At 54.8% G+C, this 12,036-nt stretch overlaps 1 protein-coding gene across 1 annotated transcript in view; it reads left to right on the top strand.

Annotated features, from left to right (window-relative positions):
* The window catches only part of ULK3 (unc-51 like kinase 3), a 13,764-nt gene extending 5,706 nt beyond the window's left edge, over positions 1–8,058 (top strand). Inside the window, exons 5-16 of the mRNA XM_027860731.1 lie at positions 1,273–1,416; positions 2,257–2,339; positions 2,827–2,982; positions 3,107–3,212; positions 3,555–3,595; positions 3,975–4,077; positions 5,041–5,105; positions 5,211–5,289; positions 5,380–5,420; positions 5,696–5,743; positions 5,961–6,027; positions 6,232–8,058. Of these exons, the coding sequence (XP_027716532.1) occupies positions 1,273–1,416; positions 2,257–2,339; positions 2,827–2,982; positions 3,107–3,212; positions 3,555–3,595; positions 3,975–4,077; positions 5,041–5,105; positions 5,211–5,289; positions 5,380–5,420; positions 5,696–5,743; positions 5,961–6,027; positions 6,232–6,248 (950 nt within the window). The 3' untranslated portion in view covers positions 6,249–8,058. The remainder of the gene's footprint in view (positions 1–1,272; positions 1,417–2,256; positions 2,340–2,826; positions 2,983–3,106; positions 3,213–3,554; positions 3,596–3,974; positions 4,078–5,040; positions 5,106–5,210; positions 5,290–5,379; positions 5,421–5,695; positions 5,744–5,960; positions 6,028–6,231) is intronic.
* The last annotated feature ends 3,978 nt before the right edge of the window (positions 8,059–12,036 follow it).

Genomic DNA, 12,036 nt, shown 5'->3' with positions numbered 1-12,036 from the left:
CCTGATCCTGGCCACAGACTGACCCTGATCCTGGCCACAGACTGACCCTGATCCTGGCCACAGACTGACCCCTGATCCTGGCCACAGAGTGACCCCTGATGCTGGCCACAGAGTGATCCCTGATGCTGGCCACAGACTGATCCTGATGCTGGCCACAGACTGACCCCTGATCCTGGCCACAGACTGATCCTGATCCTGGCCACAGACTGACCCCTGATCCTGGCCACAGACTGACCCTGATCCTGGCCGCAGACTGATGCTGGCCACAGACTGACCCTGATCCTGGCCACAGACTGACCCCTAATACTGGCCACAGACTGACCCCCGATGCTGGCCACAGACTGATCCTGATGCTGACCACAGACTGACCCCTGATCCTGGCCTCAGACTGACCCCTAATACTGGCCACAGACTGATCCTGATGCTGGTCACAGACTGATCCTGATGCTGACCACAGACTGACCCCTGATCCTGGCCTCAGACTGACCCCTAATACTGGCCACAGACTGATCCTGATGCTGGCCACAGACTGACCCCTGATCCTGGCCACAGGCTGACCCCAAACCTAGCCACAGACTGACCCTAATACTGGCCACAGACTGACTCTGATCCTGGCCACAGACTGACCCCTGATCCTGGCCACAGGCTGACCCTGATCCTGGCCACAGGCTGACCCTGATCCTGGCCACAGGCTGACCCTGATCCTGACCCTTAACCCTTGAGGGCCTCCCAGTCTGTTGTCAAGACAATATCAGGGTAGAATTATGAGAGGAAGGTATGGAACAGGACAGAATGAGGTCCAGTGTGGCTCTCATGGGTGTGTTTATGGAGGGACCCCAGTAAATGGTTATGGAATAGAATGGATATGATAACTTCCCACTCTAGAGTTACAATCCTTGACCTTAAATCAGGGAAGGGAGAGATCCCTATGGGCTGCAGTGGTCAGGGAAGTCTTCCTGGAGGAGGTGAGATTTGAGAAAGAGAGAGGATTGGGGTAGATGGAGAGGAGAAGGCATCCTTAGTGGTGGTCCAAGTCTCCAAGACAGAAATGAGCCTTTGTGTACAGAGGGTCAGTGGAGGGGGGCTACAAGCCGTAATATTGGAGTGGCTGGGCAACACCAGGTTATGGAGAGCCTTGTGTTATCAGCCTAACAAACACTGTCAGCTTGGGAGGTTTTGAGGAGGGGGTGAGGTGATGAGCATGTGGTGCACTTCTTCAGTCATCCCCCCAGAATTGGCTCTCACTCTGGCCCGGGCTTCTTCCCTGCACAGACTTTGGCTTTGCACAGCACATGTCCCCATGGGATGAGAAGCACGTGCTCCGAGGTTCCCCTCTCTACATGGCCCCCGAGATGGTGTGTCGGCGGCAGTACGATGCCCGGGTGGACCTCTGGTCTGTTGGCGTCATCCTGTATGGTAAGGGGCAGTCAGGACACAGGAAGAAAAGGAATGGACAACAGTGCTGGGCAGTGGGCACAGTGTGGATTGTTGTGGAGAGAGCCCTGAGCTGGGGCTTAGGTTCTAAGCTTGGCTCAGACTTGCTGTGTGACCCTAGGAAAGTCATTTCCCTTTGCTCAGTTTTCTAATTTAGAAAATGTGATGGGAGAAGATTAGTTGTTGGCTCAGGGCCTTTTCCTCTCTGAGATGCTGCTCACAAAGTGTTTCCTTTTGACAGAAAGATTCCCCTCATATCTTCCCCAGAAAAACTGGAATCCCAATCTGTCAGCATCTTAGAGCATGGAAATGAAGAGAAAATGGATTCTCTGGTCCACAGAATATAAACTGTGGACAGGCACTATTTCATTTTTGTCTCTGTATCTCCAGTGCCTGCACATAGTAGGTCCTCCATCAATGCCTGTTGTTGACCTCTGTCCAAGCTAGAGCCAGCTGGCTGCTCAGGACATCCCAGATGCCCATTGCTTGGACCTGGGAGGGTATCCGCTTGTCTTAACCTGCAGTTTCGGCTGCCTCTTATCATCTGTGGGCCCAGCGAGGAAGGGAGGGTCCAGGAAGTGAGAGCTGGGACTTCTAAGTTGGCTTGGCTAGGCCCTCAGTCTTCCCCCTCTGTGAGATGGGCCTATCACTTTTTTTCTCTATAGTGTCCCCTGGTAATATGGGGGAAGGAAGGGACTTAGGGAACCTTTCCCAACATCCCCTTCTTCTTTCCCCATTGGGACTTGTAGGGCTTATGAGTCCTCCCCTCAGGGTCTTGTACTGACTGCCCCCCGACTTCCCTCTCTCCCTCCGGTGAACCAGAGGCTCTTTTCGGCCAGCCGCCTTTTGCCTCCAAGTCGTTCACAGAACTGGAGGAGAAGATCCGTAGCAACCAAGTGATTGAGGTAGGGCCAGGGCCCGAGTGGTGGGGCGACATGGGATCCTGAGCGAAGTATGGTCAGGAGTCAGCCACGTGGGAATGGGGGTGGAGAGTGCCAGGCAGCTAGAGATTGTGGATGCCTCCCGGGCTGGGAAGCCCACCTGGGTTCTTGTTCTGACTCTGCCAGGGGCTTCTGTATCACCTGGAACAACTCATTTCTCTCAGCCTCAGTTTCCTCTTTGGTCAAGTGGAGATAGTGGTTCTCCCTTCGGTATAGCCTTGGGCAGAGTCCCTTCACCTCCCCGGGCCTTGATGCTTCCACTCCAAAATGAGTGGTTGGTGGCCCGTGAGATGTTGGACCCCATGGTCCCTGCAGGCCCTGGCCACTTCTCGGGGGTGATGGGGAGTGATTATCTCTGCTAGGGCAGACATGGAGCCCCGCACCAACACCTAGAGGGTCCCCGTCCTGCTCCTCCCTCCCCCCCCGCTCACCAAGGGCTGCGTCTCCCCAGCTCCCCACTCGGCCCCAGCTCTCTCGGAACTGCCGAGACCTCCTCCAGCAGCTCCTGGAGCGGGACCCCGACAGGCGCATCTCTTTCAAGGAATTCTTCAATCATCCCTTTGTAGACCTTGAGCATATGCCAAGTGTCCAGAGCCTAGAGCAGGCGGTGAGTGGAGTGGGGGGGGGGGTCTGGCCAGGGGGAGGTGGTAGTTTGGGGACATTGGGAGTCTAGGGGCCCCAGGAGCCCCTGACCCTGCCTCCCCTGGACTTCTGCCTCCATCCCTTCTTAGACTGCCCTGGTTGTGGATGCTGTGAAGAAGGACCAGGAAGGAGATTTCTCGTCTGCCCTGTCTCTCTACTGCAAAGCTCTAGACTACTTCATTCCAGCCTTACACTGTGAGTAGCCCCCAGCTGCCCTCATTCCTTCCCCCAAGAGTCCGAGAAGCCCAGCCCCTCCCAAAAAGTCTATAGGGGCTAACGCTGAGGCAGAAGGGATTTAGGTTAGATGGAAGGAAGAACTTCCTGGCTGGAAAGATATGGTGGGAGATTGGGGGCGGCCGGCACTGAGGCCCAGCCGGAGGGGATTCCCTGTAGCTCATTCAGGGTAGGCAGGAGGAGGCTTAAGCAATGGCTTGCCCTACCCACGTGCTCTAGGACCTGGTGTATTTGAGGCCTCCTGGGGGACTTAGAACCCTGAAGATCCCCCAGGTGACCTTCTGACCCCCATTCCTCTCTCAGATGAAGTGGATGCCAGACGCAAGGAGGCGATAAAGGCGAAGGTCAGTGAGAGCCCTGTGAGCAGTGAGTATGCAATGGCGCTCTGCACCCTCTGTAGCAATCTCAGATCATCCTTATCCCCAAGGAACCCTTACAGAGTGCGATTCTCTGTGCCTTGGTTTCCTCCTCAGTAACATAGGGCTAAGCAAGAGTGATGTCCTCTATCCATAAGTAATCTTGTGATGTTTGCCCTTCCCACACTGGGACCTTCAGAGAGGACCATGGTGCCTTCCTTCTCCTGAGCCAATAAACACCCACCTGGGGGTGGGGTGGGGTGTATGTGTGGGTGTTTGTGTGTGTGTGTGTGTGTGTGTGCGCGTGTGTGTGCGCGCGCGCGCACGCACGTTTACCGGGCCCATCTCATCCTTCACCTCCTCGCAGGTGGGACAATACGTGTCAAGGGCTGAGGAGCTCAAAGCCCTGGTCAATTCCTCCAACCGGGCCCTTCTCCAGCAGGGCACCTGTGCCCAAGACCTTCTCAAAGGTACCCCCGCCATCTCAGCTTGGTTTCCACTTCTAAAGCTGCCTTCACGGCTTCCTTTCCTCCCCACTGCTCTGACTGTGATTTGCACCAATGATCCCCTTACGTCTGGCTCTCTCACCCTCCTCTTCCTCATCCTATAGAATCCATGGCTTCCTTCAGAGCCCAGCCCAGGGGTCACGTCATACATCAGGCCTTTCCTTCTCCCACCGCTTGTTACCGTTCTCCCTCTCTTGAAATAACCTCATATTTATTTACTTGGGGACCTGGTGTATCCCTCAGTAGAATGTAAGCTCCCTGAGGACAGGGATTGTTTTGGTTTTGAATCCCCAGTGCCCAGCACAATGCTTCCCAGTAGTGGGTACTGAGTTAATAAATACCTGTTGAATTGGAACCCCCATTTTGTGGGTTTGGACAGGGGGATTGACTCGCCCACCATCTCTCGAGGGCGTCAGGCTAGAGACTTGCACCCAGGCCTCCTGACTCCTAGACCACACCAAGCGGCCCAATGGTTCTGTGTTCCCTTGGATTCCACTCCTCATAGCCTGAATCCCCCTGATCTATTGGAGAACACAGAGTCGATTACTTAATTGGGCCATGCTTATAGCACAGAGCCCATACATGCTTAAGTATTTAAGTAAGGTGTGTGTGGACAAAAGTCAAAGCATTTAGAGACAGTGTCATGCAGGGGAAAGCCAGTGTCTAAGGGCCTATGTTCAAATCCTCCTTGCCTCTACTGGCTGTGCCTTTGAGAAAGTTCTCTGGGCTTCAATGGAACAAGGGCTGGGCCAGGTGCTTCCTAAGATCCAACTTGAGTCAGATTGTGCTTGGGTTAGATTCAAGTCGAGCTAATGGGGCTTCGCTTCCCAAGCGGAGGGAGTCTTTCACCTGTGTTTGGAGGGTGGCACGGGGGTAGTAGCCTCTTTAATCCTCCCTCTGTCCCTAACCCTGACCCTGTTGTTACAGAAATGGCCAGAGACAAGCCACGACTTGTGGCTGCCCTGGAGGTGGCTTCGGTGGCTATGGCCAAGGTGAGTGCCCGTGGCGATATGGAGACTGGCATGGTAGGGCGGGCTTCTCTGGGACCCCTCTCCTTCCCACCATGACCTTCATAGGCATTCTAACCTCTCTTATAGGAGGAGGAGGGCCAGGACGATGGAGATGCCCTGGACCTGTACCAGCAGAGCCTCGGGGAACTGCTCTTGCTCTTAGCAGGTGAGTGAGACCGGTGCTGCCTACCTGGCTTTCTCCACACCCCTCCCCTGCCCCAGGCCTCGGCCTCACGAAGCCCCCTTTTCTTTGCAGCTGAACCTACTGGGAGGAGGCGGGAGCTGTTACATGCCGAGGTAGGCCTGGTAGCTGCCACTCTCTTCTCTTCCCTCCCTTGTCTGTGCCCCATGAGACTCACAAACAGAAACATTGGGGGGCCATTAAGTAGTAGCTTGTGTGGCGCTAACAGAATCCTTGCAGGATTTCTGAAGGAGATCAGAGATGGGAAGAGACCTGTGGGGGCTGAGGTGGTCCAAGAAGGCTTCTGTGGGAAGTCATCAAGTGGGAGCCCCCTGGCCTGTCTGGGGGGAGAGTGTGGCTAAGGGGAGCTGGTGGCCTCTGTCTCCGACAGATCCAGACCCTGATGGGGCGAGCAGAGTACCTGAAAGAGCAAATCAAGGTATGGGGGCTGGACACCTCTATTGCTCACTGTCTTTGGGTGTATCTCTCCAGCTCTCCACGTCCTCATCCGTCTCTCGTCGTCTGCCCCTGTGTCTCCCCATCTCCTAGTTTTCCTCATTTTTCAGTATCTTTATCTCTCCCATCTCATTATCTGTGTCTGCCTCTGCATTCCCTCTCATTTCTCAGTTTTCACTGTCTCTGTGTTTTTCTCCCAGATGAAGGAGACCCGATTGGAAGCTGAGTCGGTGGACAAAGATGGGCTGTCCGAGTCTGTCCGAAGCTGTGAGTACTGGCAGTTTGTCACCAGAAAAGAGCAGAAGAGAGGCCTGGTGAGGGGAGGAGGCTTGGGGAAAAAGGAGCCTGGGGCAGCCACACACTCCCCATTTCTCCAGTCCAGGGAAGGTGGGGACCTCAGGACCTCTGAGTGGCTCCTGACCCCCCCAGCCCTGGTTGCTCACTCCTGCTCCTTCTTTCTCTCCTGTACAGCCTGTACTCTCCAGTGACCTGTGGGCCTGATCTCTGGAGTCCTGTCACCAGATGCAAGCCTTGAGGAGGGTGGCAGGGGGAAAGGGCAGAGAAATGTAGCCTTCTGGGAGATCAGGGTACAAACCATCCTGGGGAGAGTGGTCCTGTGAGGGAGGGACTCTGGGATTCTACCTCCTACCCCCAGAAAGGGAGATTAAGGGCCCCATTTCTGACCAACAAGGTCCTTCTGTCTGCTGGAGTTCCTAATCTCATTCTTGTGTTCCCCCTAAGGGGATTCCCTGGAAGAAGAGGGTTCTGGAATCATGACTCCATCCTCTCCTGCCACTTTGGCTAACACTGGGTGCTTCCTTTGCTGAGTGGGCTGAGTTCTCTGGCAGTTATTTCTAAGCATGGCTGGGGGACTTCTCTATTACTGCCCCCCTCCATTTCTTTTCCCCTGTCACTCCCCAAACCCACTGGAAGGGCAGAGATGCTTAACTGGTGATTGTCCCCTTGACATTTTTCTCCTTTGACCTGGAGGTCTTTTATTTAGGAAACTGACTGAGGCCTAGTGGACTGGGCCACACTTCCTGGCCGTGGCTAAACTGATCCTCCCAGAATCGGGGAGAATGAAACTGACCTCACTTTTCTGACCCAGGAACCCTTCTCATAGTTAAAGAGGGGGCCTTGTTGTTTCATTCAAACATGCTTTCCTAAACAGGGTGTGGAGCCCTCTATATAACACCTGGTTGTGGCGCACCCATCACTAACCTGGCTTTGCCTAGCCAGGCCTCTCTTCCTAGCTGTGTGCTAAATCCTCATCCTTGGACCCTTCCCTCTGGACTTTCCTAGCTGGCACTCATGGCCATTAGCCAGAGTCAGTGTGCACTGAGATCCCCACTCAGGGTCCCCTTTCCCAGTCCCCTTGGAATCAGACCATCCTTCCCAAACAGCTAGGTGTATTAGCTGTGTCAGAGACAATCTTGGTTTAACAAAATAATAATCCTTTAAACTTGAAACCTCATCTATACTTACTGGGGGAAGTCAGTTCAGCGGCACGTATGTGGTGGTAGAGGAAGTGACCAGGAGATGGCAGACTGATTTTTTTAAATCGGATCCCATCCCTGGGAAGCAAGGGATCGGTGTGGGGAAGAGGGGACACGCTCTCCCAAGCCTGGAATGCATCACTTCCCCACCCCAAATCCATTGCATGGATAAAGGATGTAGGCTTTGGGGCTGCTTAGGGCTGCAGAGATTGAAGGTGGCTGTTTGTGGGGCTGGTTGGTTTCTGTCTGAATGGCTTCCAGATGCAGTTAAACTAGTCCAGGCACAGGAGTCAAGAAACCCACCCTTGGTTGGCTTCAAGATCTCCAGCAAGGCCTTTTGGACTTCAGTTTGCTTGTCTGTGAAATGGGAGTGATTCTCAGTATATGCTACCCTTCTCCCCTGACAGGACTGTTAAAAAAAATTGAATGAGATGAAAATGCCTGGAGAATACAAAATGCTTTGCTAGTGAGAGGCAGCATCACATTCCTTTGGGTTGGTTTAAAAACAAAACAGAACCAAGCCCTGGAGAGAGTTCTGTGATGATAATATTTAGATGGTGTTTGAAAGTTTCCAAAAGGCTGTATACATATTACCTTGTTTGATCCTCACAACAATCAGTGAGGTAGGTGCTATTTTCACTCCCATTTCGTAGATAAGGAAAACTGAGTCAGAGAGAGGTAGTGACTTAACCTGGGGTCACGTAGCTAGTAAGTATCTATGCCAGAATTGCCCTCCCATCCACAGTCTGGTTAAAGAGAATATGCTTTACTGTTTTCTCAATTAAATTATTTTCTAAAGTCATCGGTCCTCTTCTTCTCCTCCTCCTGGGAGTTGCCCCCTGGCAATGGGGGTGGGGAACTCTGTTACTTTCTTGGGGAAGGGACAGGACCTGGGTCACTTCAGGTTGAGGGTAGAGCCCCAGCCTCCAGGGAGGGGAGTCTGGTGATGTGGGGCGGGGTGCAGCAGAGGGTTAGAGGAGACACAGGGACTATATCCTTTTCCATAGTATCTTGGGGGTTCCATATCAGGTCAGCTAATGCTGGCTGGTCCCTCCTAAGGAAAACATCATGTTTAGCTTTTAGTTGTTCCCACCTGAAGACCACCAACACAGACGAACCCTCAACTGTTGCCATTTCCCTGGCTGGAGTCCCTTCCAGTGCGTAGCCTGGGTGCCCCTGGTGCACGGTGGCGATGCTTCCAGCTCCCTCTGCCAGTGCAGGGTCTGGAAGGAGCCATGGCCCAAGAGTGGGACTCCCCTCAACCCTGTATGTAACAGGATTGGGATGAGAGATGGTTTGACCAGGAGTAAGACCAGACCCCCAACCCAGTCCTAAGGCTTTTAGCTGTACAACATTTGGTTCTAGCTGTATTCTCAGGAGGGATCACAGGGGCCCAGAGACCAATGCTGAGTGGGCACAGCATAAAGAATACAGAATTTGGAGTTAGTGGACCTGAGTTCAAATCCAGGCCTTGCTACATTCTACTTTGTGACTTTAGGCAAGGTCGTGACTGGATAAAATACAGACTCTGGTTTGGCATATAAAGCCTGCACAATCTGGCTTCAGCTTACCTGTCCAGGCTTATTATCCATTAATTCCCTTTATGAGTCCTACCCCCCAGCCAAACTGGACCACCTGCTTTCCCCATATACAGTATTCTGCTTCCCTCTTCCATGTCATGCATGGTAAACGACTCCCCATGCTTGGAATGCACTCCGTCCTCACCTCTGCCACATAGACTCCCCAGCCTTCTTCAAGACTTGGATCTACCACCACCTCCTATTCAGGGGAGGCCTACCCTGAGCCCCCAAGTTGACAGGGGGCCCCCATGACTTTGCACATATTCTGTGTTAATCTGTGTACAGGTTGTTTCCCCTCCCCCTCCTCCCATTCCAAGAATGTAAACTCCTTGAGGACAGGAGCTGTTTGGTTTTTGTCCTAAGCACAATGCCTGGCACATGGGTGCTTAATAAATGCTTACTGGAAACTAACCTCGCTGGCCTTCAGTTTCCTCCTCTGTAAGGGGCGAAGGGTGGATCTCGAAGGTGCCTTCCAGTTCTGAATCTTTGAATCCATGAAAAGGCTTGGGAAGCCTCCCTACCTTCCAACCTTCCAAGGCCCCCCACAATCAGTGTTTGGAAAGCTACCCTGGAGTGTAACGCTGCTGAGAATGGATGGAACAATCTCATATTTTATTTTAGTAAAAGGAGGGTCCAGGACCAGGGGGCCCTGTTGACATTTTTACAACATAAATAAACTTCAAACAGATTTGTTTTCTATACAACACCTTTGCGGAGAGGGAAGCTCCCCTCCCAGCCCTGTACAATATTCACATGGGAACAGTTGCCCAAAGAGAGTCTGGTCTGGTCCCTGGCTGGCTGGTGGCCTTTAGAGAACATTCTGATGGGGGGGGGAGGCAGAAGGAGGGAGGAGGACAAGCTGCCAGAGAGGAGTTGGCTCAGGATTCATTGAAATGGCCCAGGAAGACGGAGAATGGAGACAGCAGTCAGTGACAGGATCCTGCATTTATGGAGTGGTGCCGTGAGAAGAGTGGGATCAGCTCCATCCTGCATGAAATGATAGCAAGGGAGAGAATGCCCCATTAAGGAGGGATGAGGGAGAAGAAATGGTGGGGGGGGGGGGCTTTGGGCATTGGAAAAAGGGGGGGGGGGGGGGAGCTAAGTGGCACAGTGGATAGAGCACCGACCCTGGAGTCAGGAAGACCTGAGTTCAAATCCAGCCTCAGACACTTGACACTTACTAGCTGTGTGACCTTGGGCAAGTCACTTAACCCCATTGCCTACAAAAAAAAAGAAAAGAAAGAAGGAAGGAAAAGGAGGGTAGGGGTGGCCAACCATAGAAAAGTTCCACCCTTGAACTTTCCTCTGACTATTAAAATCTGGATCCCTGAATCTAGGAGGAATGATGGGTTTGGGTTAGAGACATGCAGAAAATCAAACAGGTGGTGAGGCAGTTCTGAAAAGACAAAAACCAAGGAGTGTTGGAGAGGGGAAAGGGAGCAAGGATTTTGCTGTGTCTCCCTTCACCCTAACAACTTCAAAGTTGACTCCTTTGTCCAGGTGCCCTCCCCGGGCTCATTCACCAGTCCTGGTTCCTTATGTGGGAGAAGAGAAGGGAAGATCTAGGAAGGCTGTGTTAGCTCCGGAGGCTACTTTACTTGAGGAGTAGGGCAGAAATCTGGTCCTTCTCCCTAGCCCCCAACAGGATGTCTCTCAAAAAAAGCTCCATTCATTCATTGGAGTCTGTTTTTCATATTTCCACCTGCATTATTCTTGATGCATTTTTTTTTTTCCTGTGGGTAATCTGTAGAGGCCGATTTCCAATGCATGTAGGGAAAACTTCCTAACAATCTGAGCTGACCCATAGCAGAATGGGCTGCCAAGAGAGGCAGAGAGCTCTCCATCAGGGGAAATCTTCGACCAGAGGCTGGACGACCAGTATTGTCAGAAACGTCGTTAATTCTCGTTCAGGTGTGGGTGGCATCAGACAGTCTCTGAGCTCCATTCCCACTGAGTTTCTACTCGTAGGAGGGATGAGGCCTGGAGAGTGGTACAGGGGGTTTAGGGGTGGAGGGAAGTCCCTCTGGGACTTCCACCCTCTTGGCTCTGGCTTCTCAGTTTTTAGGAGTCCTGTTGCCCCTGGGGGTGTTAGAGGACATAGATGGGGTCTGGACCTCAGTCACAGCAAGGGGGGTGTTTTGGGGGGTCACCCTCACTCCCAGGGTCCAAGTGTGGGAAGGTCCATTCTCCTAGAGGCCGGAGAGGAGCCAGAGCGCCAGCCCCAGGAGGCCCAGGGCCAGGGCCCTCCCTGAGAGTCCCCGCTCCTGCCCCAACCCTGGCCGCAGCGGTTCGGCTCGGGAACGGCCCCACAGAGTCTCGCTGGGGCCGTGGGGAGGGGGCGGTGACGTCTCCTCTTCGTCCTCATAGTCATCGTCCTCGGCCTCTGCCGCGGCGACGGCGGCCGCGGGGCCGAAGCACAAGCGGCCCATGTTGTCCTTGAGCACCTGGCAGAAGGGCCGCTCGGCGCCGTCGCACACGCAGCGCTCCAGCAGCGGGCCCCCGGCGGTGGCCAGCAGCGCCCCGATGGCCGCGCGGCACGCGGCCGTGCAGCGGCGCCCGTTAAACAGCTGCCCGCAGCGGGCCAGGTAGGAGGCCAGCGTGTCCCGGCAGGCGGGCTCGGCCTGGCAGCGGCGTCGGGCCGCGGTGCAGCCCAGGCCACCGCGCGCAGGCCGCGGTAGGCACGGCTCGAGGGCCGCCTTGAGACGGCGGCAGCGCGCGTCGGCCCCGCACTCGCAGTGCTCCAGGGCCGGCCCGCGCTCCGTGCCGTTGAGCTGCAGTAGAGCGCCCACGCAGTGGCTGGGGCAGCCCCCGGCGCCCCCCAGCACCGGCTCGCACGCCGCCTGGCTCTGGCTGTAGGCCGAGCTGCACGCCGGCTCCCCCTGGCAACGCAGCAGCGCCTCCCAGCACGGTTCCCCGGGCGCCGAACCGGCCGCTTCGGCCCGCAGCGACGGCAGGAGCAGGAGCAGGAGCGGGAGCACTGGCCCGCGGCCGCTGTCCCCCCGGCCCCGCGCCGGCCTCATGGCCCCCGTGGGCTCCCGGACGCCGCCATGCGCTCCCAGGGCCACCTCCAGCCCGGATGCCTACAGACCACCGCGCGCCGCACGCTCCAGGGTCTCGGTTCCGACGGCAGGAAGTCCTGGACCTGGGCTTGCCCAATCAGCCGCACCAAGCACCTGCCTTAGGCTGCGGCCACCCCCGGG

The sequence above is a fragment of the Vombatus ursinus genome, unplaced genomic scaffold (assembly GCF_900497805.2).
Source record: "Vombatus ursinus unplaced genomic scaffold, bare-nosed wombat genome assembly UNPS02000749.1, whole genome shotgun sequence".
Taxonomy (NCBI): domain Eukaryota; kingdom Metazoa; phylum Chordata; class Mammalia; order Diprotodontia; family Vombatidae; genus Vombatus; species Vombatus ursinus.
This window is presented reverse-complemented; position numbering and strand designations above follow the sequence as displayed.